Consider the following 24,828-nt stretch of genomic DNA (forward strand, 5'->3'; position numbering starts at 1 on the left):
AACACAAACTTAGTTGCAAGAGCCTCACTCTAAAGGATGATTTATAGCCTTCTTTTTTTATTTTAAAAGAGAATGTTGAGGGTCAAATATGATTTGGTAGGAATTATCATTATTGTTGATTAATGTGCATAATATTATTTGTTAGTAAGGAGAAATATTTGACATCTTTAAATGATTTCTTTAAGGATAGGGATGTTTCCTTTAAAAGTGGTGGTTTTAAGCAAATTTAACAACTTTTACCCACAAATAAACGATTTAGAAATGATCCAAACAAGACTCTTTAAAAAAAACATTGACAATCTATGAATTGGTCTGAATTTTAGGGTACAAATACTCATGCAACAAATAAAAGTGCATGTTTTCGTGATTCTAATAATAATTCAAAGATTCAAATGATTGTGCTTGATCATAGTAGTTTTTGACAATTTCTACACAACTCGAAAAAGTCCATTAGTACAAATAATGGCCAAAATTTACATCTGTCTCACAGAGATAGATAACATCAACTGCAGCAACAGCAGGCAAACACGTCCTCTGACTGGAACCTCAGACTCGGACTGGTAAAAATTGGATTGTAACACCTATCAAATGATATTAGAACCCTCAGAAACTGTGTGGCACTTTGTGTGCTTTAGAATCTGGCAGTAGAACCATCCGCCACAGCAACACTAGCAACCGGGTGTGAGAACTTCACATAGAGTAGAAAAATGGTAAGGAGAATGATATGACAAGAGAGAGGAAGAGACAGAGAAGGAGAAGAGAAGGAGATAGACTAGGAAGCAATCACTTGATGTATTTCATTCATATCAAACGTTTACAATGGTTGGGCCTTTATACAAGATTAGGTCACTATATATGGAGGTGACCGTTAAAACAGGTGACTGTTGCATTCTAGATAGGAGATAGAAATATGCTTCCTAGAATATTTCCTAGAATCATGCATGGAATAAAGGTAATTCAAATGGACACCTTGCATTAATTGCTAGCATCCCCCCTTAAGGCAAGAGGTTAACATTTGAACCTACTACAATCTAATGAGATGCTGCTTCAGAGGATGAGTCCCCCCTCAAATGGACACCAGAGAGGATCCCAACACCAAGGCACGAGAAGCGATGTTTGTCGTGAGGAACGGGCTTGGTGAGGAAGTCCGCCAGGTTCTCTTGGGTAGAGACGTACTACATGGTGATGTATTCTTCTTTTTTGACCACCTCTTTGAGTACGTGGTATGCAATCTTCACATCCTTGAGCTTGTTGGAGACCTTGGGAGAATGAGAAAGTGAGATAGCAGATCAATTGTCACAAAACATTGTGATGGGGGGGTATCTCTTGGGCATGTATAGTTCGCTTGCATATGAGGAAACTTTTTGTATACAACATTTATGGTATAAGGATTGATATAAGCAAAACTAGTAACAATGTATCTTTGTGGTTTGATATCCATTAATGAAACTTGATTTTGTATCAATATATCTTTGTTTGCCTTAATTCTTTAAGTTTGTGTAAAACCTCAGTTGAATACAAATGCAATAAAGTCTTTACATATTTGGCATAATGTTGCATCTAGGTATAGAACTGTACCTGGATGTACCATTATGCCAAAAAAACTTTATACCTGCATTCGTCAGAAAAATCATCGGAATGGAAGTAAGAATTTGCATGCGTTCATCGAAATTTATGTCAAAAATTTCTTGTGTCCGTCGGTATATGCCAAAAAAGCTTTATACCTGCATTCGTCAGAAAAATCATCGGAATGGGAGTAAGAATTTGCATGCGTTCATCAAAATTTATGTCAAAAATTTCTTGTGCCTGTCGGTATATGGTCGGAATAAAACATCGGTATACACATTGAAAAAAGTGTCGAAAACATTTCATTTCCAATGTTTATTTCGACGTGTATTGTGACATCTTTTTCAACAATGCTTTCGATGATTTTATAGTGACACTTTTTTTGACGCACTTATAGATGATCACAAATTTTACAAGAAATTCTTTTTTGTTGGAAAATACATCGGTATTTGCTTGTCTTGTAGTAGTGCGGCACGGGCGGCCATTGAGTAAATCTATCATCTAGTGTGTGCTAAAATACTAGTATACATGTAAACTTGATGCCGACATTACACTTAGCACGTTTATCCCTCGTTCACATCGTGTGTAACACATTAGAGTGGAAAAATCATAAGTTATGCATGAAGTGCAAAAAACTGCTCGAGCAGACAAAATTACAAAGTGCTCCAAATTAATAAAACCTTTGATGCTAATCACTCGTAATGACTCTGAATGCTTCGAAGAAAATCCAGTGTGGCCTATCGAAGCCATTCACCCAGGTAACCGCCACCATAAATGGGGTTAACAAATCGACTCAAAGTCCTTGTGATCTCCACTAATATCTGCTTCATCATAAGCGTTTTGAATATCATTTGCACTCAACACCCCTCAATGTCCTTCATGATTTCTTTCTTGAAAACATCACAAATTCTCTTATAATTGGGATCAAAAATAATGGCCAACATGTCTTTCTTCCTAATACAAGATTTAAAAAAGTCTATAAACATAAGTTTAAGCATTTCCCGATACATCAATCAAATAGTTTATGAAATGCAACCATAAAAGAAAGTGTTAGTTGTAGAACTCTAGTGTAACTTATTCGACACTCAATCATTTACCTTGTAGCCATGATTCTCCTTTTCCTAGCACTACCGCCTATTATAAGGCTATCAATTTTTTGATAGCTCTGGTGTTCCCTTGTACCTATTCAAGTGTTTTTCAAATGGTGAAATTTGGCTTTAAGCTTATTTAATTTATCTTGTTTCTTGATTTGCATCTCCTTCTCTTTGTTATTCTCTACGTCTTACACTTAATTTATCTTGTTTCTTGATGCAAAATTTGATGTGTGTGTTTGTTGCATGTAAGCCTCACCATACACCGCTAGATGTTTACAATATCCTAGAAATCTGTTTTTTCTATCACCGCCCGGTGTGACAAACTAATTTAATTAAATCACTACATGGTGGGTTACCTAAGGTCAATGGGTCGGGTGAATAGAGCGCACCATTAACCCATGAGTCTACATGTTTCATTCCCTTAGACCTAAGTGAAAAAGTGGATGCATTATCCAATGTGGTTGTCTTACATAAGGACCCTTGATCGATACATATTCCTCTTCTACATGAATATGGATATTTATCTTACATTTTTTCATGTTATTCATATCCTCCAAGGGAAGTATGGTTCAACCTAAGGTTAAGAATGAAAGAAGGATCATGGTAAGATTAAAGTAGACATATAGATGACAAAAACAAAAATCATATGAGATATTTTTCATATAGACTACAAGAAGCTAGTTGTGGACTAAAACTAGTAATAAAATTTTATTTTTTGAAATTAATTATGGTTATGAAGTCATTTTTAAATGAAAAATAGGCTAATCCTTACAGTGCCCTTTTTGTAGTCCATATTTTTCCTAATGGTTTAACCAAAATTGGTTATCAATCTATTCTTAATGAATGGAACTAGCATAGGAGGAATGGCCTTTACATATGACTTCTTATTAGAGGGTTGGTTAAAAAATCACAAGGATCTCAAAAATGGTCCAGCAAAAACGAAAATCTTGATTATACTTGTGAGAATTTAAAGTAGTGCTGCCATGTCCAAGCACAATCTAGGCCATCAAGATGACCAAGCAATGCACCACCACAAGCACAACAAGGTGCAACTCTAGCCTATATATGGCTCTTCAACTTCCCATGTTTCCACACATGAGATAATCCACACCAACACACCTTACGATCATTTGATGCTGGAATTTTCACCCCTCTCTATTCGAGCCACCCAAAGATAGAAGCGAGGGTCGCCCAAGACCAGAAGCTTGAGCGCTCAGATACCACGTCAAAATGCATAGTAGCGCCATCCCAATTCATGGTCTCGGGCCACTTCCCTGCTTGCGAAATTGGAGGGGGATAATGGAGGTGAAAATCTTACTCGGGGTAGTGGGGATTCCAAGATGGAAAAAGGGAGGCCAACTAATCCCACATAAAAAGGTAGTGTGGAAGATGAAAGGGTATATATATTCCAGAGGGACCCCTCCTATCGGTAAGATGGAAAAGGGAAGGCCAAGTAATCCCACATAAAAAGGTAGTGTGAAAGATGAAAAAGGGACCCCTGGACTATTTTTAACTCCCCCAAGCATATCTTTTATGGAAGATTGGAGGGTTGGTTAGGCAGGGTGGGGACTTGCCTTAGCATGCCAGAACCTCTGTAAGCCCATGCAGACATGTGTACCTCTCCAAGTGTGCTAACGGCTCTAGAAAGCACACTGGGCACATATGTTAGCCAGCCATGTATGTTATGCATGTGGCGTGGTATCATGACACATCATGGGCGGTGTGGCAACAACTGTTGGTTTCCAAGAATATTGCCTATACTATGAAATTTTACAAGCTATGGAATTGAGGTTGGACGATGCATGAATGTCCGGACCTCCTAAAAAATGTCAAGTTGAATCATAGGAAACATCCTTACAACCACCTTATTTGCTACATCCATAGAACTACCTTACACGCTACACCAAGTTTATCATATTGATGGTGGATAAGCTACACTGATTGGTGGACAAGCTATGTCTATCACTAAACAATGTAAAAAAACATTTACTAAATCCACAATCAAGATAGAAAATAAAAGGGGGTTCTTCTAATTATTGGTCTAGTTCTATTATATTGCTTCAATGTATTAACCAACGAGAACAAGTTCTTGCATTCTCAAGCATAGTTGCTTCTTGAGTTTTCTCTTTACATAAAAGCTCTTAAGTTCAAGAGATTAGAAGCTCCAAAACATGTGACATGTACATGCACTTGACACTCATCAATTTCTGTGAGTATCATGTGATAGATAAAAGCTCTGAAGTTCAAGAGATTAGAAGCTCCCAAACATGTACATACATTTGACACTCACTTTCTATGAGTATCACTATAGATAAAAGCTCTTAAGTTCAGGAGATTAGAAGCATGTGACATGTATATACATTCGAAACTCATGAGTTTCACGATAGATGTGTATTGATGGTGGTGTTGTATATTAGTTCATGTTACATTCCCAAAGAGTGTACTTATAAGCTTTTGAATGGTAGAAGGTTCAATTACACCTCCTCCAAAACCAATGGCTTTCCCATAGCAACCTATTCTGACTAATGTGCACACCTTTGGTTTCGGGCACCAACATCAAAGCGAAAAGGAACATCATAGCGTTGCTGCCGTGCTTCCTTGGAGAGTCCCAGTCGAAAAATGATAGTCATCACCACCTAATCATTTCATTACGTAAATAATTAGCATGAACTTAGCAACAACTAATGCTGCTTTTTAATTGTACATGCATAATATATATATATATGTATGTATATGTGTATGCATATGCATGTGTGTATATATGTGTATGTATATGTGTATGCATTCGCATGTGTATATATACATATATATATATATATATATAAAAGCCACTAAGATGACAATACATACTAAAAACAAGTAGTTCATAACACCCAATTGAGTCTCTATAAGGATGCATAATTAGTTACCCCAAGCACACCCCAAGCATAATTAGTTACCCCAAGCACACCAACCAAGTCTGCACAGCTTGCAATGCACCCTTATCACCAACTTTTTCCTACTTTGTTATTTATATGATCATCTCTCATTTAAGGACTTGGTTGATTAGTAAGACACTTTTTTAAATATTTCCTTTTTTTCTAGGCTATATAGTTAGTTCACACATAGACATGGTCTTTATGTTATGTATGTGATCACAATATAGGCCATTTTGGACTTTTGCTTATGTTATACAATTTTATCTTCTTCTCTTTTCCTTCAACAAACAACTTTACTTTTAAAACATAGGTGCATACGTTTATATGAACAAATAACTTTTTATTTGGAAAAAAAAAACTTAACTTCTAAAACATAAGTGCATGAGCAAATAACTTTTTATTTGAGGGAAAGAAAAAAACTTCCAAAACATAAGTGCATACATTTTTCTAAACAAGGAACTTTAATATAAAAAAACTGATAAATTAAAACATACATGTCTGTAACATTGATCTGAAAATGCCATGTTCTTTCATGTCAAAGAGATTACCTGAGCGGTTATCATGAAGAGGCTGGGGACGAGGAGGAGAATGCGACGGCCTGCTATATCAACTAGATAGAAGGAGATGCAATTTCCAATGAGGATGACGGTGCCTGTGATGACGGCAGAGTAGAGTGCGGCGGAGTCCTTGAAGCCAACAGTCTTGAAGAGGAGGGGGCCATAGAATATGATGGCGTCGCTGCCGGCCATCTGCTGAAACAGAGGAAAAGAGAACGCCATCGCCAGTTGGGGAAGGTTGCGACGCTCGAACAAGCTCTTGAAAGAGGCTTGCTCCGCCCTACTGCTCCTTAGCAGGTCGTTCAGCTCTTTTTCTATTTGGTCGGAGCTTCCTCTCAGCTTGGAAAGCACTGCCTTCGCTTGCTGCAAGTGGCCCCGCTCTATCAAACTCACAGCGCTGCCACAGTTAGCAGAACTGCCGGAACTCCAGCCGCCCCTAATGACAGGCGCCACCCCCACGGATGAACTTTGGAAGCTGCGAAATTCACAAGGTTGCCTATCAGGAACCCAGACACGCCGTTCAATGGGAAGAGCGCCACCAGTCTCCCCCGCCACCTTGGTGGTGCAATTTCCGACAAATACAACGGTACAGCCTGTGGTAGTTCACCATACATCCACTCATTATCAAATTCTACTAATATATATTGATCATAGGTTAATTCTACTAATATTTATTGATCATAGGTTAGTTTTCACTTTCGATATAATTTGATTCCAGGGCACTTTCGGCTTTTACTAGTACTCCACTTTGCTTTTATTAGTGCTAGCTTCCTGTTGCTATCCCACTTTATTAATGAGGGCCAGCAATCCAGCTACTAAAATATACTGACGAAGCTTATGTTTTGCAAGTGCAATTGGCCCCCTTCCCTATGATTATGTAGCGAAGTCTGCTCCTCCTCTTACAAACGTGTTCTAGCACTTTTCTTTTGATAATGCCAAGGACAAAAGGATTTTAGGCTTGCACATGCACATGGGGATGGGCCTAGGTACATGGGACTTAGGAGTGCTTACATATGCGGTGTTACGACATGAGGGCCTTGGAACTATAAAAGGCATTAGCCCTAGGATGATGGTAGACTTTGAATGTCACTTTGATATTGGATATCTTCAGACTTCTCTAGATTTCTCTCTAATCTAGGCTAATCAAAGTTAATTAAGCTAATCTTAGGCTAATCTAGGTGTAGCTTTCTTGCACAGTGGCGTACACACCCCACCACACACACATAGAAAACAAACATTGAGCAAGGGGTGGGGGAAGTTGATTTTAATTGAGGGACTTATCTGCCACATGCAATGCAACATGAGTTTAAACACAGTTGTTTGATGTAATTAATTTACATGAAAATGTTATACAAGGATTATTTAAAATACATGCTTACACGCACGTATATTTTTTTAAGAAAATAGGGGTATTTTGAAGACATGCGCAATGCATGTGGTATAAAAGTTTTTGCAAGGGGACAACCCCGTGGAGCAAGCAGTCTATCCCCTTTTCATCCAGTAGCTCTCCAAGGAGACACACTAGGTCCGAGAGAGAGAGAGAGAGAGAGAGAGAGAGAGAGAGAGAGAGAGAGAGAGAGAGGTTATGTGTGTAGTATGAAAGAGATAGAGGGTCTATACCAGGGTTGAAATTTGTAACCCTGCCTTGGATTTTAAAAAGTGCATGCCTGTACAAGGTACCGTGGCCTTCAAGTAAAACCCATTACTCAGTAAATTTTACTTTGGATGGCCTTTTTTTGAAACCCTAGGGTTGAAGGTGGGTTGCATTTGAAGGCTGAAAAGGGCTTTGGAGCCCACTGCAGCCTTCAAATTTCAGCCCTGGCACTGTGTACGACGATAAAATGTGTATACACTTATGTGTGTGTGAGTGTGAGAGAGAAAGAGGGAGAGAAATATTCTCGAGCTCATCTAGTGCACAAAGCCTATAGACGCGAGAGAGAGAGAGAGAGAGAGAGAGAGAGAGATTAACGTAGGTAGAATAAAACACGAGGGCATATACAACCAACGGTGGGACTCGAAATCCATTAAGAGAGAGAGAGGAGTTCCATTAAGAGAGAGAAATGCAAGAGGACACACTTGCAAAATATGTAGTGTTACTATCGAGGAAAGGTTTTAGTCACGTTTTTTTAACCTTATAAGGTTTCAAAACCTTATAAGGTTGAAATTAAATTAGCTAGTTAGTATGGTCCTCTCCAAAAGTATAGCCTAATCACGGTATAGCCGTTAACCCACCATTGCCCGCCTAATCATCTCTAAGCCTTGAAAAGCTTTTGGGTGAAAACCTCTTGTAAGCCTGAAAAGCTGAATGCGTTTGGGTGAAAGCTTACGTGATTAGCAAAGCCCCGGCCCGCAAGCAACATGCCAAGGTTCTGCGCAGCACTGCCAAGGATCGAACCCACGTCGAAAAAAAAGGCCTGCAGCCAGCATGGAGCGTTTCCTTCCAAAGCTTTTGGTCACCTTGGACGCTAACAAGGTTGCCGGTAGAGCTGCAAGATACAGCGATGAGCTATACAGCTCCAACACCTGATTGTTGTACTTGCAGAAGGCGTCGGCTTCACTTGCAGCTTGCTTCTCTCTAAGCACCTTCGGATAGAACTTCTCCAAAAATCCATTCATAACGGACGTACCTCCTGTCAAGTTTTCGAGCCGCCATAGTATAAGTATGCTTAAGCCTTAATCGACGCCAATATAACCTAGTAATGATACAGTATAGGTTCTATTTATGTTGTATGCTTAAGCCGTAATCGACGCCAATAACACCTGGTAATAATACAGTATGCTTAAGCCTTGGTCGACATTATACCCTAATCTTGTTCTACAGTACCATTAGTTGTATGTTGTATGTTTAAACCCTAATCGAGGGCAATATCATTCCTAATCGACGCCAATAACACCTGGTAATGATACAGTATGCTTAAGCCTTAATCGACATATTTACACCCTAATCTTATTCTACAGTATCATTGATCTAGCGCCCTGATGTCGCCTTTTATTAAGACCTTGCAATCAGTAACAAAATTGCAGCAATCTACTTGAATTTTGAGAGGAGAGGAGCAAACCAGCAACGGAAATATCGTAGCCATAGATGAACCCTCCACAAGAGGCCATGATGCACGTAAGCAAGACGTAAAAAGTGAGCTCCTCTTTTGGATCCATGAGAGCCTTAGGAGTGAAGGTGAATGGAGCAGAGATTTTAGGGTACTTACAATGAGAAGGTTGGAAGGTTTTCATAAGAGCTCATTCTCTTTACCTTAATGTGTCCGCCACCTTCACTTTCTTAGTTGCAAGGTGATCATTGCTCCTTTCTTAAAAAAATAAAAATGTTGCTCTCATACTTACTTTTCAAGTATTCTTGATTTTTTTTCTTACTATCCCATGAAATTAACGTGTCCCTTGGAAAAAGAAAAACTTTGGATCTCACACTTAGTATCACACAATCTAAAGCACTGCTGGAGAAAAAAAAATCCCATCCAGTGAGAAAAAAGACAATTGGAGGACAATTGGTTTCCCTTATTCAAAATCTCATTTTATTAACCGATTTTTGTCACTAAAAGCCTGTCAATTTTTATAAAGACGAGTATATTCAATCGGATTTTTTTTTGAATTTTAATCCGAACAAAATACACTAAAGGATGGTTTTTTTCTAGCACCAATCTAAAGCACTTTCATCCCAATAAAGGTATTATGCTTCTCAATCATAATTATTTTCACACACTCAAGGTGCTTTAGCATTCCTACATAATGAATACAATTACTTTTCAATCATTGCCCTTTTTTTAAGGCATACAAATCTTGTTCTGTTATCTTTTTATTTTTTCAATAGAACCTATCTTATAGTTTACCATTTAAAGGGATTTAATTTATATAAGTGAATACTGGGAATTTTTTAAAAAATACTAGATTCTTTCCACTTTGTGCTTTCCAATCCTCCAATTTTCAAGCCTCACACAACAGGACAAAGTACCTACAAATGCGCACACAGACGTGTTTACTCAACTAAAAAAAATCTTACGGGCGCGTCTATTTGCACGTCTATTTGTGCGTCTACAGACCCGCGTCTAAAGGTGGGTTTAAAAGATAGCAAACAGACGCTCCTATAGACGCGCAAATAGACGGTCGAGGAGAAATTTTAAAAAACATACAAACGCATGCATAGATGCGTTTATAGACGCAATTATAGAGGCATTTATAGACGGGCAAATAGACGCTTCTTGAATAGACAAACGCGTATATAGATGCGTTTATAGACGCGCTACAAAATATTTTTTAAATTTTGTGTGCTTGAATAGAATGCTGTGTATGTTGTGTATGTTATGTAGTTACAGGAATCCCATCACACTGTGTAATTCAATTCTTACAGCCAACCGCATTTTAATTAGCACTCTTGCAAGCATGTCTATAGCCGACATTAATTACAATTCCAAATAAAACATTACAACTCCAAAACGTTTAGTTACAAGGCATTAATTGATAGCTCAAAAAGTGCTTGTATGTACATATAGCACGAAGCTAGGCCACATCCTGTGGCTTCAAGTACCAAAAATAAGAGGATTGTATATACAAGAGGCATGAAGCCAAGCCAGTGGCTAAGTACAAAAAAGAGTAGCTAGCACTACTCCTCGCTCCCTTTTGCGCTCCCTTCTCCGCCTCCTTCTTCCTCGTCTTCTTCCTCATCTTCTTGTGCAGGGTCCTGTAAACAAGGGACAACATATATCAATGTATGAAAAATCAAATCTTTATTTATACTATTGACATTATTTAATTACTTTCAAATACCTCGGGAGACTCTCCAGTAGCCCGGATATACTGCTCCTCAGTAATCAACCCGGACAGGAGTAGGGTACCTACCCACGATATCAAGCTGCAAGATGACACAATTTGCGGAGGGGTTAGTATAAAGAAATAACCTCCTAATAAACTACTTTTATAATATAATTTGAGATCGATACTTACAAACTGGGCCTCCCATGATTCAACACCCCCTACTCCGAAATGCACGCTTCCATATTGCTCCATTTGGATCCTTCATGCCTCCACGTGCTTTGGACTGGGTTCCTCCTTCGCTGACTTCATTGCTTTCTTCCACTCACGCTTGTAAGCGGTGTGGGGCAGGCCCCTTGGTGGTTGACCTCCCTGGAGCCTGGCAAGCTCCGCTAGTGCATGCCTCTTAAGCGAAGATCTTTTATTGCTAAGTATCGAAACAATCTTTGACTTGGCCCATTTATCTGTGAACTGAACATTGGGGGGGTTAGGATACCTAGAGCGAACAACAGCGAGGGTCTCATCAGCCAACCTCTTTGGTTGATCTTTGTAGATAGTGAATAAAGCAATCTCTGTAATTGTTAGCAATTACAGAGCGCATGAAGGCCATGATGTCCTTCCCCCGTGCATCCATCAAGTTGCCTCCTGTCTAAGTGATGTCATAGTAGATCGTACCATAACCCGGAGGCACCTCTAAATCATCTGAATCATTCTCGTCCCCACCACCACCCCTCCCAAAGCACTGTGCCATGCATCCCCCATCGCTCTCCCTGCTACTACGCCTGCTACTGTGTCATGTCGAGCTAGTACGCTGGCCACCTGTAGTAGCTGGAGAACCAAGTCTCGACTGCACGGGAGTACGCAAACAACTCTGCGAGGCAGAAGGGCCTCCTGACGGCAGAGAAGGAGAAGAGACAGAGAAGAGAAGGAGATAGACTAGGAAGCAATCACTTGATGTATTTCATTCATATCAAACGTTTATAATGGTTGGGCCTTTATACAAGATTAGGTTACTATATATGGAGGTGACCGTTAACAGGTGACTGTTGCATTCTAGATACGAGATAGAAATATGCTTCCTATAATATTTCCTAGAATCATGCATGGAATAAAGGTAATTCAAATGGACACTTTGCATTAATTTCTAGCATCCCCCCTTAAGGCAAGAGGTGGACATTTGAACCTACTACAATCTAACGAGATGCTGCTTCGGAGGATGTCCCCCCTCAAATGGACACCAGAGAGGATCCCAACACCAAGGCACGAGAAGCCATGTTTGTGAGGAACAGGCTTGGTGAGGAAGTCCACCAGGTTCTCTTGGGTAGAGACGTACTACACGGTGATGTACCCTTCTTTCGACCACCTCTTTGAGTACGTGGTATGCAATCTTCACATCCTTGAGCTTGTTGGAGACCTTGGGAGAATGAGAAAGTGAGATGGCAGATCGATTGTCACAAAACATTGTGATGGGGGGGTATCTCATATGGAAGTTGGAGCTCACGAAGAAGTTGGTGAGGCCAGAGAGCTTCACGAGCGGCGAGGGAAGCGGCAATGTACTCTGCTTAAGCCTTAATCGACATATTTACACCCTAATCTTATTCTACAGTATCATTGATCTAGCGCCCTGATGTCGCCTTTTAAGACCTTGCAATCAGTAACAAAATTGTAGCAATTTACATGAGTTTTGAGAGGAGAGGAGCAAATTAGCAACAGAAATATCGTAGCCATACATAAACCCTCCACAAGAGGCCATGATGCACGTAAGCAAGACGTAAAAAGTGAGCTCCTCTTTTGGATCCATGAGAGCCTTAGGAGTGAAGGTGAATGGAGCAGAGATTTTAGGGTACTTACAACAATGAGAAGGTTGGGGGTGAAAGCAAGGGATGGTGGTACAAAATTGGTTGTCCTTGACACCACCTAGGCTTGGTAGAACAAGAGTAAAGAAAAAGAGGGAAAAAAGGAAATAAAGGAGAAATATTAAGCTGTGAAAATTCCCTGAGGTGTTATACTTTAGTCTTTTTTTTGAAACGTCCCATAACAGATAGACGTGGGTGGAGACGTGGGTGTGAAAATTCCCTGAGGTGTTATACTTTAGTCTTTTTTTTGAAACGTCCCATAACAGATAGACGTGGGTGGAGACGTGGTTGCAGACGAGGGTGGAATGCAAGGAAGCAGATTTCTCTCTCTCCCTCTCTCTCTCTCTCAGACCTCCCCTCTCTGTCTCTCTCTCTCTCTCTCTCTCTCTCTCTCTCTCTCTCTCAGACCTCTCTCTTGCACATCCTCTATCCCTTGCGGAACACCATAGCCCTCTCTCTCTCTGTATAAACATGGCAGCTCAGGCCGTCACCATATTTACAGAGACGATGCTGGAGGTTGAGTGTGATCCCTTCACTAACCTTGAGTCAGGGATACCTGCATTTACAGAGGATACTATCAATGAAACCCAAGCTGCTCACGAACATGTCGGCAACCAAGAATTTGGGGCTATTGGCAAAAGAAGCGTGAGCAACGATGCAAGGAGCGCAACCCTGCTAGGGAAGGTAGCCTTTCAAGAACCAGGTCAAGGAACAATATATGCAAATCCATGGCTAGATGTTGGCGTCGACAGACCCAAGGACTAACAACAGTAGAACAACAGGAAATTCTAGAGCAGCTCATGCATCATCAGTCGTTTTCCAAGTTGAGGAGTTCGGATGTGCAATCGAGTCTTCTTTCCAACATTCGCAACACATTGACTCAATTGAAAGTACCTCACTCTACAAGTGAGCTGTTTGTAAAGAGAGCCTCTTTGATGATGATACTGAACAATGGTGATCAGAGAACAATGTCAGTGAACCAGTCCAAAATTGCTGCTGTCTTGGGTGTTCATCGACGGAATATAGCGGCAGCAAGCAGTCGACTAGAAACGAAAGATGAGAATGAAGTGTTGCCACTTAGTGCTTGTCATCACAAACAATTGCCTTTGTATACAAGTATCACAAGTGAAACTAGAGGTTTGGTGACCGCTTTTTGGAAATCTGAGACGAGAGTTTCACCAAACAAAAAGGATATTTGTAAGCCGAGGATCGAGGCAAAATGTGTCATCAAACATCCAATTCATCTTCTAGATGACTCTCAGGTAATATGTTTTTGCTACAATGCAATCCATGGTGGCCTTGATTTCTGTTGGAATAGTTCAAAATTTGTAGTCTTTGGGCAGCACTGAAAGCTTGGCTGTTCAGTACCAAACTGGTAGTTTTTTACCAGCAATCACTCTAGGCCATAAGTACCAATTTGGTACTACAATCATTGTAGGTACCAATTCCCATATCCAAGTACTTACCATTGTTTGAATTCCCAGCTCCATAATAGTATCATTGTAGGTACCAATTCCACCTCCACAGGATTAAATTTGGCACTTCTCTGAATTTTGCATTGTACCCAACAGGATTCACGGTACAACTTTTGGTTGCAATGTCCAAGAGTAAGGAAGCACAGTCTCAATTTGGCACTTTTGAGAAGCACTCACATTTGGTAGTGTAATACCAAATTAGGTTTTGGAGACAGATTTGGTGCTTTCAATGTATCTTGCAAAGTACCAAATGGATGCATAGTACCAATTTTGGAGCGTTTTATATCCAGAAAAGTATCCAATTTTGTACTAAGCATCCAATTATGGTACTGTAAAGTATACAGAGAAATAGCCAATTTGGTACTATGGATCAAGTTCGGTACTATGCAGGGTGCTTTAAGTGAGCCTGGTTAGTACCTAAGGTGTTCCAGAGCTCCAATTTGGTTTTTTTGGGCACCACTTACACTTGGTAGTATAATACCAAAATGGATTTTAGAAACAGATTTGGTGCTTTTAGAGGATACTGAAAAGTACCAAAGTAGATGCATAGTACCAATTATGGCGCTCTTTGTATCCAAAAAAGTATCCAATTTTGTACTTAGTTTCCAATTATGGTACTGTGAAGTATACAGAGAAATAGCCAATTTGGTACTATGGATCAAGTTTGGTACTATGCAGGGTGCTTTAAGTGTGCCTGCATAGTACCTAAGGGGTTCCACAAATCCAATTTGGTGTTTTTGGGCACCACTCACACTTGGTAGTATTATACCAAATTGGGTTTTGGAAACAGATTGGGTGCTTTTAGTGAATACAGAAAAGTACCAAACTGGATGCATAGTACCAATTTTAAAGCTTTTCTGTATCCAAAAAAGTACCCAATTTGCCACTATGGATCCATTTTGGTAATATACAGTATGTAAAATAGTACCAAATTGGGTACTATGGTTCCAGCTTGGTACCTAGAACCAAATTTGGTGCTTTTTTGTATTCACAAAAGCACCCAATTTGTTACTATGATCCAATTTGGTACCATGCTTAATGTAGAAAAGTATCCAATTGGGTACTATGGTCCGCCTGGTAATAAATAGAGCCTAATATGATGCTTTTTTGCATCAAATTTGGCACTATAGTCTGTTATCTGGCACTACAGTGCCAAATTTGGTACTTTAGAATGAGTTGGTGGTTTACAGTACCAAATTTTGTACTGTAAACAGCTTTGGTGCTTTACTCTTGTTTGATAGTATTCTGAGCTCTAACGTGGTTTATTTTTCGTTTAAAGGTGGAGCTCTGCAAAAGATTCAAGAGCATGTATCCTGCGCGGTGAAGTTGTCACTTAGGCCCTTTGAGACACTCAAGCCTTTTTTTTGTCCAAAGATTGAAAGAGCGCTATACTTGCTGCTGTATTTACCATATCCAGATGGTATACTTCAAGGATGCTTTCAATCAAATGTGCCAGAACAGGTTTGGGCATCACGACAAAGAACATCCATGTACATGCTCCATTTGTGGTACACATAGTGAGGCAGGCCAATGTTCTGCAAACCAGGCTGTTTTTCAACACATAAGTAACTTGCTGGATTTTATATTGTGCCCTTGCCCTAAGGAGGGTGAATATCATGCAAAGAGATGCTTGCTTGGAGAGTGCCCCAAATGCGGTGTACGAAAGTTGTCATTTTGCCCAGCCGAGATTGCAACAGATAGCAAGGAGGTGACTGTTAAGATATTCCAGGATGTGGGCACTAGATAGGTTAATGGTGATGGAAAAGAGAAGAAGCGAAAGGACTTGGTCGTGGAAAGGATGAAAAGTGCAACTTTCATTCATCTCTTTTCAGATCATCTGAAAAGCTTCGTTAAGCACAACTTTATGTTTAGGTGACAGGCCCAACAATTCAAAGACTGCTTGCTTAAGTTTCCCAGAGATGTTGTGGTATCTGTTGTTGATTTTGCAGAGAATTGCAGCTTTAAAGTGCAAACTGAGATCCGGTCCATGCATTGGTGGTCAACACAGGTAACAATACTGGTACACATCTCTTACATCAAAAGTTCAGTAGGAGCTATTGAGAAGACTGTGCATTTTTACATATCAAATGATAAGCTCCACGACACGCTCTTTGTTCAGCATTGTTTTATGCTGCATGACAACTGGATGAAACAGCAAGGACACCGTTTGCATTATCATTGGGTATGGTCAGATGGTGCCACTTCACAGTTCAAGGCACGAAGACCACACTATTTCGTAGCCAGGTATTATCAGTTCACAGGATTGCTTATGATGCATAACTTCTTTGCTTCAGGGCATGGAAAAGGAGAGCATGATGGTGCAGGTGCTATTATCAAGAGAACCGTGATGCACGAAGAGCTAAAACCCGATGGTGGCTGGCCCATGAAGTGTACGGCTGATGTGGTCAATTTTTTTGAACGCGAGGTTTCAGCCGACAACGGAAGGTGGAAGTGCCAGCACAAGGAGGGTGTTCTGGTTGGTTTCACCGAATGATGTGCTGCATTTTCCATTGTGGGACTGTAAACCAATTGCAGGCTCTCACTCATTCCATTGTGTTGACGGCTACTCAACTCACAATCCATGTGATGTGCGTTTTCGTACGCTATCATGCTTCTATGATCCATGTGTGAATGGGCAATGGAGGAGATGCAATAATAAACAGCACATTGAAGAATGGAAATATATCTCCATCGAGCCATTGACATAGTCAGTACAACCTACAAATAGTGATGAGGACGATAATGATGAGGAGAACTACAATGATTTGTTTTCCTCCCATGTGAGTGAGGATTTAAGCATGCCTATGTATGAAGGAGACCCTGAGGTGTTGAGCTAATTATTGTCCATTGGGGATAACTTTGCAGTGAACATAGCCGAGGAGAAGGAGGACTTCTACCTTCTTAAGTGCACAAAAACCGTTTATGTAGCACCAAGAGTACTGAAGGACCTTTGGCATAACAAGATCGTAAGAGGTGGATTGCTAGTTGAGGGCTTGTACTATGCCCAGGTTGAGGGCAAAGTTGATACCTATACCCTATTAGATCAGACACCACCGGTGATGATCTACTCGCATCTTGTCAGAGCCATACAGTTCCCCATGGAGGATATCCCTGGCCTCCATCACCACTTTAAACTATCCTCAAAGATATATGAAAATATCTACAACAGTATGCCATATGAAGACGGAAGTGACTAGGACGGGAGCCATACAGTGTTTACCCCAACTACAATTCTAACCACCACTGGCAACAGTTGTAATTCTCTTGAATAGAATCTTGCTTGTGATCAGTACTATCTAATTCTCTTGATTAGAATCTTACTTGTGATCAGTACTGTCTAATGCTATTGCTGTGTTATCAATTTGTACTGTGCTTTATTGTTTTTAGCTCTGCTGTGTTTTTGCAGTACCAAATTTTGGTACTGTTCCTTTTTGTTTTCACCAAGTAGTAACAGAAAAGTACAAAAGCAGTAGCCAAAAAAAGTACATGTACAAAAAGATAATTATCATTAAATACCAAAGGCAATGTACAATCATACAGAATCTTTTACACATCAGGGGGGATCAAAGCGGTATGAATACCCCTCCATAGATACAAAGTAGTTGACAACGAACGAGGAAATGTCATCCTCAACATCAAACAAGGGATTCCGGTGGCTGTAAGCAGTGGGGAACTTATCAGCTATAGCCACCCGGAGATCCACGAGAAAATGACATCCATAAGATACTTCGGCTTGTCGGGGTCATAATACTTAGGCTCATATGACCGGATGCAGCAGCACGAGTCGTAATCATTCTTCAAGGACTTGTATCTCGTGTCGTCCAACAAGGAGGGTGCTCGTTTCATTGAATTGTGGATACTTGCACCACACTTTTCTTAGGAGCTTAAGAAAAATAGGCTTGTTACCGAACTCCTTCGCAAGGACTGGCACATCTCTGAGTTTGGTAGCCCACCTCTCACAATGAGACTGGTCAAAAATATCTGTACAGGTAAACCAAGCAATTAGAATAGCAGCACAAATAAGAGTACCAAAGGTAACAAATAGTACATAACAGTGAAAAGGTACCAAACTTGGTACAACACAGTACCAAAGTACCAAATAACAAAAGTACCAAACATTATAAAATTGTGTACACAAATGTTACCAAGCACAGAACCAAGTACCATAGTATCAAACAGTACCAAATTGTGTACAAAGTAAAAAACACAGTTTCAAACTACCATAGCATCAGAGTACCAAAGTACCAAAGATAACCAAAGAGTACCAAATTATGTACAAAACAGTGCCAAATTGTGTACACATGAACAAACATAGTCCAAAGCAGCATAGCACCAGAGTACCAAAGTTCCAAAAAGTACCAAATTGTGTTAGCAGTGCCAAAAGTACCAAACTACCAAATAGTACCAGATTGTGTACAGAACAGTAGCAAAGCTAGCCAAACACTATCAAAATCAATAAAACCAGTTGTGAAAGTTTAGGGATAAATACCTAAAAAGAGGCCTTTCATCTTCATCAACCGAGGGAAGCAAGCATTCATTATGGCCATCAAGTTCTTCCTTTGGCTACATGACCAGAGCATCACGTCGCATCGCTTCCTCAAGTTGATGATGAAGTCCTCCGCATCAGGTCTGACGACACAATATTTGTATTGAGACACTTGCACACCTCGGGGCCTAATTCCATCTGGGAACGGGAGCTGCCACAAATCGTTGGGTGCTTCAACATAATCCTTCAGTAGCACTCCATTGACATCCAAAACAACAAGGCGCCTATTGCTTGCCATTACATGTATCGGCATTGATGTATCTGGTGGTTGTTCATGTAGCCACCAATGGTCCCTGTTGTAGTACCACTAAACTATATGAGTAGAAGAACACAGCCTTTTCGCAAAAGCAAAGTTAGACATTGGGCACCAATAAAAGGTTACAAAACAGTGACAGTAGGACATGACAGTTTACAAACACATTGACACCTTTCAAGAGTAGAGCGGCATGACACAAAACACATCGACAAAAGCAAAATGGGCTGGTATTTCAAATTAGTCCAGAAGCAAGTATAAAATGATGTAACATCAGCTAATTTTTACAGCCTTGCGGCTTGAGACCACCACCAACGGGGCGCTTTCTACATTTCATAGCGAAGAGCTCAAAGAGGGTGGTTGAATCATTGCTATCACCTGTTTCTAAGGGCGTTGCATCAGGTGTCTCCTCCGCAGCTCTGTCCTTCCCCACACCTTTTGTATCCTCCGTTCCTTTAGGCAACTCTACACCTTCACCCTCCTCTGTACCTTTAACCTGCTCTGCACTTTCAGTAGCTTCCCCCGCCTCTTTGGCCTCCTTCGTGCTTTTAGCTTCCTCTACACCTTTAGCCCCCTCTGCACCTTTAGCCTCCTCAGCACTTTCAGTAGCTTCCCTCGCCGCTTTGGCCTCCTCATTGCTTTTAGCCTCCTCAGTGTCTTTGGGCTCCTCTGCACATGCAGCCTCCTGTGCACTTCGAGTAGCTTCCGCTGCCCTATTTCCATTCTTCCTCCTCTTTCTACCTGCCTTGTCCTTTGCAGATGTTGATGCCGTAGCCAAAACCTCTGCCTCTGAGAGAACTTTGACTGTCACCTCCTCAACAGCCGGCAACTCTTCATTGTTCTTCTCGCCTTGGTCAGTCTCTTGCTTAGCAACCTCCTCAATCAGATCACTTCCCCCCTGTTCTTTCTCCTCCGGTCCCTTTTCGTCTTTGTCTCTCTCCTGCACATCCGCTTTTACTCGATCTTCCCCCATGCTTGAGTCTACAGCAGGCTCATCCCCTTTCCCTTCCCTTGTGTTGGCATCAAGGTCTTGCAGTATTTTCTGCACTGACTTGTAAGGATCTTCTTTAAACATGTAAGTGGCATCTGACTTACTGTGACCAGGGAGATCCTTCCTATCCTTTGGGGTGGTATCATGGGTGTCCGCACACCGAAAGATTCTCTACCTACATATGCACAAAGATGAAAGACAAGATTAGATCATCAGTTCAAACAATATAAACATACAGTTTCCAACACAAACACCCCACTTACTCTTCAATAATGACCTCCCTGACACCCAGGCCTTTGCCTCCGAAGGGATTGCGGTGTTGCAACGTGCCTTCACGCACATATCCCTTGTTCTCAACACAGCTGCAAAACACAATGGATGGTACTGATGCCTGCAGGGAAGCATGAAGGTACCAACCATGTAAGAAGCCTCCAAAGCCTCCCCATAGGCAACACAAGTACCAAACACATGAATTGTGTTGGCAGGGTCCACAACATGAGGCCTTGGAGTCAATGTATATTTCATCCCCCTCTTCACATCAGCACACAACCTATGTACAAATTCTTGATGGTCTTGGGTCTCCAAGCATTCATTGTGGAGCTTCACATACTCCATCTGCAAAACAGACATACTCTATCCACTTATCCACCAAAACAAACAATTAGCAAGGAAGTACACAAGCAATACAAAAACTGAACCAGAATAGGTACCAAAACAGGTAAATTGTACCATAACAGTTCTAAACAACACTAAATGGGTACAATGAAGTTTCAACAACTCCCAAGCCAAACCCAAGCAGAATAAAAACAGTACTAAAAAGGGTCGGATTGTACCAAAATAGTTTTGAACAACACTAAATTGGTACATGAAGTACCAAAAACTACCAGAACAGTACTAAAAAAGGTTGGATTGTACCAAAATAGTTTTAAACAACATAAAATTGGTACATGACGTATCAAAAACTACCAAAACAATACCAAAAATGTAGCAAAGCAATACCAAAATAATATCAAATAGTAGCAGAATAGTACCAAATAGTACTAAAATAGTACCAAATAGGTTACAGACAGTGCTAAAAAGGTAGCAAATCAGTACCAAAATAGTAGCAAATAGTAGCAAAATAGCACCAAATAGGAAACAAAACAGTACCAAAACAAAACCAAAAAGTAGCAAAATAGTACCAAAATAGGTAACAAAACAGTACCAAGACAAACCAATGACAAACCAAAACAGTACCAAAAGGTTAACAAATCAGTATCAAAAAAGTACCAAAAGGTAACTAAACAGTTACCAAAACATGTAAATTATGCCAAAATAGTTGTAAACAGCAATAATTTGGTACAATTAAGTACCAAAAACACACAAGACTTCCAAAAATACCCAAAAACTTGTCACAGTGAAATTCCAAACTAGTACCAAAATAGTGCAAAAAGTACCAAACGAATCAAAGAAAAAAAAATACCAAAGATAATACCTAGATAGCACCCAAGACATATTTAGCACTACCATATAAGACCAAATAAAAGCTCAACTTCAGTACCAAAACACTTCAAAAGAGTACCACATGAAGCAAAGAAGCACAAAAGTACCAAAGTTAGTGCCAACATTGAACCCAAGATGTACCTGCAATACCTTAAAGACTCTAAAACTTATAGCTAGAAAGTACCAAAGCAGTATCATAATAGGTCAAAAGAGTTTCAAATGAACAGCAAAGCACCAAAAGTACCAGTCATGGGTGCAACCAATTATCCAAGACAACCAAAGGTGCCCTATTAGACTAAACTCAATAACCTGAAAGTACCAAAACAGCATAAAAATAGTTCAATAGAGTACCAAATGAAATAAAGAAGCACCATTAAGTACCAAGAAAGGCAGCAGCACAACACCAAGTGTTATAAAAAATACCAAAACAAGTAAAGAAAGTACCAAAACAGTTCAAGAAGTTCTAAAACCACCAAAAATGACAGCAGATAAACCAATCAAGAAGTGAAACATGCCAAATTGCCAAACCATGTGCAAATTAAACACTATCAACAAACACAATGCAATAGGCCAGAAATACAATACCTCCTGCTGTTCAACCTCCGCTTGGAGCTTTTGGATATTTTCGAAAACCCCGTGTCGTCGCAACAAGCGCCGACTTGCTCCCAGCTCAGCCTCCACCTCTCTGATCTCTTCATCCGGAACAGGGATTTGTTGCTGAAGCTGAACAATGCGTGCTTCCAGGGTATCGATGTCTTCCATCAAACTCTTCGCCACGTCCTTTCTACCTTCATATACGAGTAGCTGGTCCTTGTTTGCTTGAATAGAGGCCTTCAGGCTTCTGAGGTTTGACCATCCTAGATGTGACACTGGGTCTGCCAGTCTTTGCAGCAATGCCTCTAAATCAGATAGGTAGTCAGCAATTACCCCTCTGCCAGCATTCTCTGGTTCTGTGCAGATATTACTACCACTTTGAGTCATCCGGGCCTTCTTATCTGAATGCAGGACACTGCCAGGAGAGGAAGCATTTTGCCTCCTCCATGCCTCAATTTTACGCTCAAGCCCGCCACTCCTAGATGATATCATCTGCAACACTCCTTCCCCAAACCGGGCCCATGCTACTTTATGCCCTGCTGGGTCTTTTTTCGCTGCATGGCATTTCTCAAAAGCGTAGCACGTAGCAAATTTGTTGGTCAATTCACCACATGAAGGGGGCCCCTGATAAACTTTGGAGAATAGAAGTCAGCAGTCTTCCACCAGTTCTGGCTGCAAATGGTTTAAATAGATCTTGCTGTTCTTTTGGTACTTGAACTTGAATATAGTTAACCATTGCTCGGGTGGCATGTCCTCATCAGTCAAGTCCTTGAAGAGTTTGCCCTCAAGACTGAGACCGTACTCTTCATGCAGGTCCTGTGCCGTGTAGCAGAACTTGGTTTGTTGAGGGTGCTCCTCCATTTTGTTCTTACCTAAAATGTGTTCAAAACAAATTAGAGAATTGCTGACTCCTATAGATTAAATGTGGTGCCCGACATTGTGTCTAATGTGAGGTGATGCCCTACAGAACCAATTGTGGTACTCAAAGAGTACCAAATTTGCTACTGCAAAGTACCAAATATAGTACTGTTCATTTAACTTCAAATGTCAGTGCAGGGAGTGAACATGCACCATTTACTTAGCACATGCATATGCCAATGAATAGCGTACCACGTCTTGACTTGCTGGTAGATTTTGATTCATCGTCGTCGAAGAGGAGTGAGGTTCGTTCGGAGTCAACCTTGCACTGTTTTGCACTTGCCCTTGTGTTGGGATTGGCTATGTGCTCCGGCTTTGTTTATTGGGGGGGTGTGGTGGAAGCACCCTTCTTGTTGCTGCTGCCAGGAGGCACCATGCCCTCCTTTGCCTTCGCTTTCGGTTTGCATGTTGAAGGTGACGCTCCCAAATATAGTACTGTTCATTTAACTTCAAATGTCAGTGCAGGGAGTGAACATGCACCATTTACTTAGCACATGCATATGCGAATGAATAGCGTACCACGTCTTGACTTGCTGGTAGATTTTGATTCATCGTCGTCGAAGAGGAGTGAGGTCCGTTCGGAGTCGACCTTGCACTGTTTTGCACTTGCCCTTGTGTTGCGGGGACTGGCTATGTGCTCCGGCTTTGTTTGTTGGGGGGTGTGGTGGAAGCACCCTTCTTGTTGCTGCTGCTAGGAGGCACCATGCCCTCCTTTGCCTTCGCTTTCGGTTTGCATGTTGAAGGTGACGCTCTGCTGGCAGCAGCCCCCTTGGCCTTTGGGGTTCTCATGGCTAGACGACTGATCAATGCGAGCTCTAGAGCAGAGCAGCTCTGCTACAATCGAATGCGGGGGGGGGGGGGGGGAGAGAGAGAGAGAGAGAGAGAGAGAGAGAGAGAGAGAGAGAGAGAGAGAGAGAGATGGTCAGAGGAAGGCGACCAGACGATGCCCGCTTAGTTCAAACACAAATGAGCAAAAACAATAAAAAATTGAAACCACTACCACCACTCATGACACCACTACTCTCACGGGGTGGTACTGCACAAAAGATTCTCAAAGATCTTAAAAATAGTTCCTAAATACAAACCTTTTACCCTCAAATCCCCCCCCCAAAGTACCAAAAAGGTGGAGAAAAATTGGCCCTTTTTTTGTACCACCAACCCTTGCTTTCACCCTTGGAAGGTTTTCATAAGAGCTCATTCTCTTTACCTTAATGTGTCCGCCACCTTCACTTTCTTTGTCACAAGGTGATCATTGCTCCTTTTTTTTAAAATAAAAATGTTTCTCTCATACTTACTTTTCAAGTATTCTTGATTTTTTTTTTTACTATCCCATGAAATAAACGTGTCCCTTGGAAAAAGAAAAACTTTGGATCTCACACTTAGTATCACACAATCTAAAGCAGTGCTGGAGAAAAAAAAATCACATCCAGTGAGAAAAAAGACAAGTTGGAGGACAATTGGTTTCCCCTATTCAAAATCTCATTTTATTAACTGATTTTTTTCACACTAAAAGCCTGTCAATTTTTATAAAGACGAGTAAATTCAATCAGTTTTTTTTTAATTCTAATCTGTACAAAATACACTAAAGGATGGTTTTTTTTAACACCAATCTAAAGCACTTTCATCCCAATAAAGGTATTATGCTTCTCAATCATAATTATTTTCACACACTCAACGTGCTTTAGCATTCCTACATAATGAATACAATTACTTTTCAATCATTGCCCTTTTTGTTAGGCATACAAGGCTCTTTCCTTTTTCCTTCCAACCTTGTTATGTTATCTTTTTATTTTTTCAATAGAACCCATCTTATAGTT

General features: G+C 40.6%; 1 protein-coding gene across 1 annotated transcript; it reads right to left on the reverse strand.

Moving 5' to 3' along the window:
• Positions 1 to 4,754: 4,754 nt before the first annotated feature.
• On the reverse strand, positions 4,755 to 9,468 carry LOC147622252 (sugar carrier protein A-like). Its single transcript, XM_086823361.1, has 3 exons — positions 9,195 to 9,468; positions 6,127 to 6,728; positions 4,755 to 5,296 (listed from the first exon to the last, which is right to left on the reverse strand). Exons 1-3 carry the CDS (start codon positions 9,364 to 9,366, stop codon positions 5,183 to 5,185), a joined length of 888 nt encoding a protein of 295 aa, XP_086679487.1. The 5' UTR covers positions 9,367 to 9,468; the 3' UTR covers positions 4,755 to 5,182.
• Between the last annotated feature and the right edge of the window lie 15,360 nt (positions 9,469 to 24,828).

This window comes from Cibotium barometz, chromosome 29 (assembly GCF_041138505.1).
Source record: "Cibotium barometz isolate CiBa-2024 chromosome 29, ASM4113850v1, whole genome shotgun sequence".
NCBI classification, from domain to species: domain Eukaryota; kingdom Viridiplantae; phylum Streptophyta; class Polypodiopsida; order Cyatheales; family Cibotiaceae; genus Cibotium; species Cibotium barometz.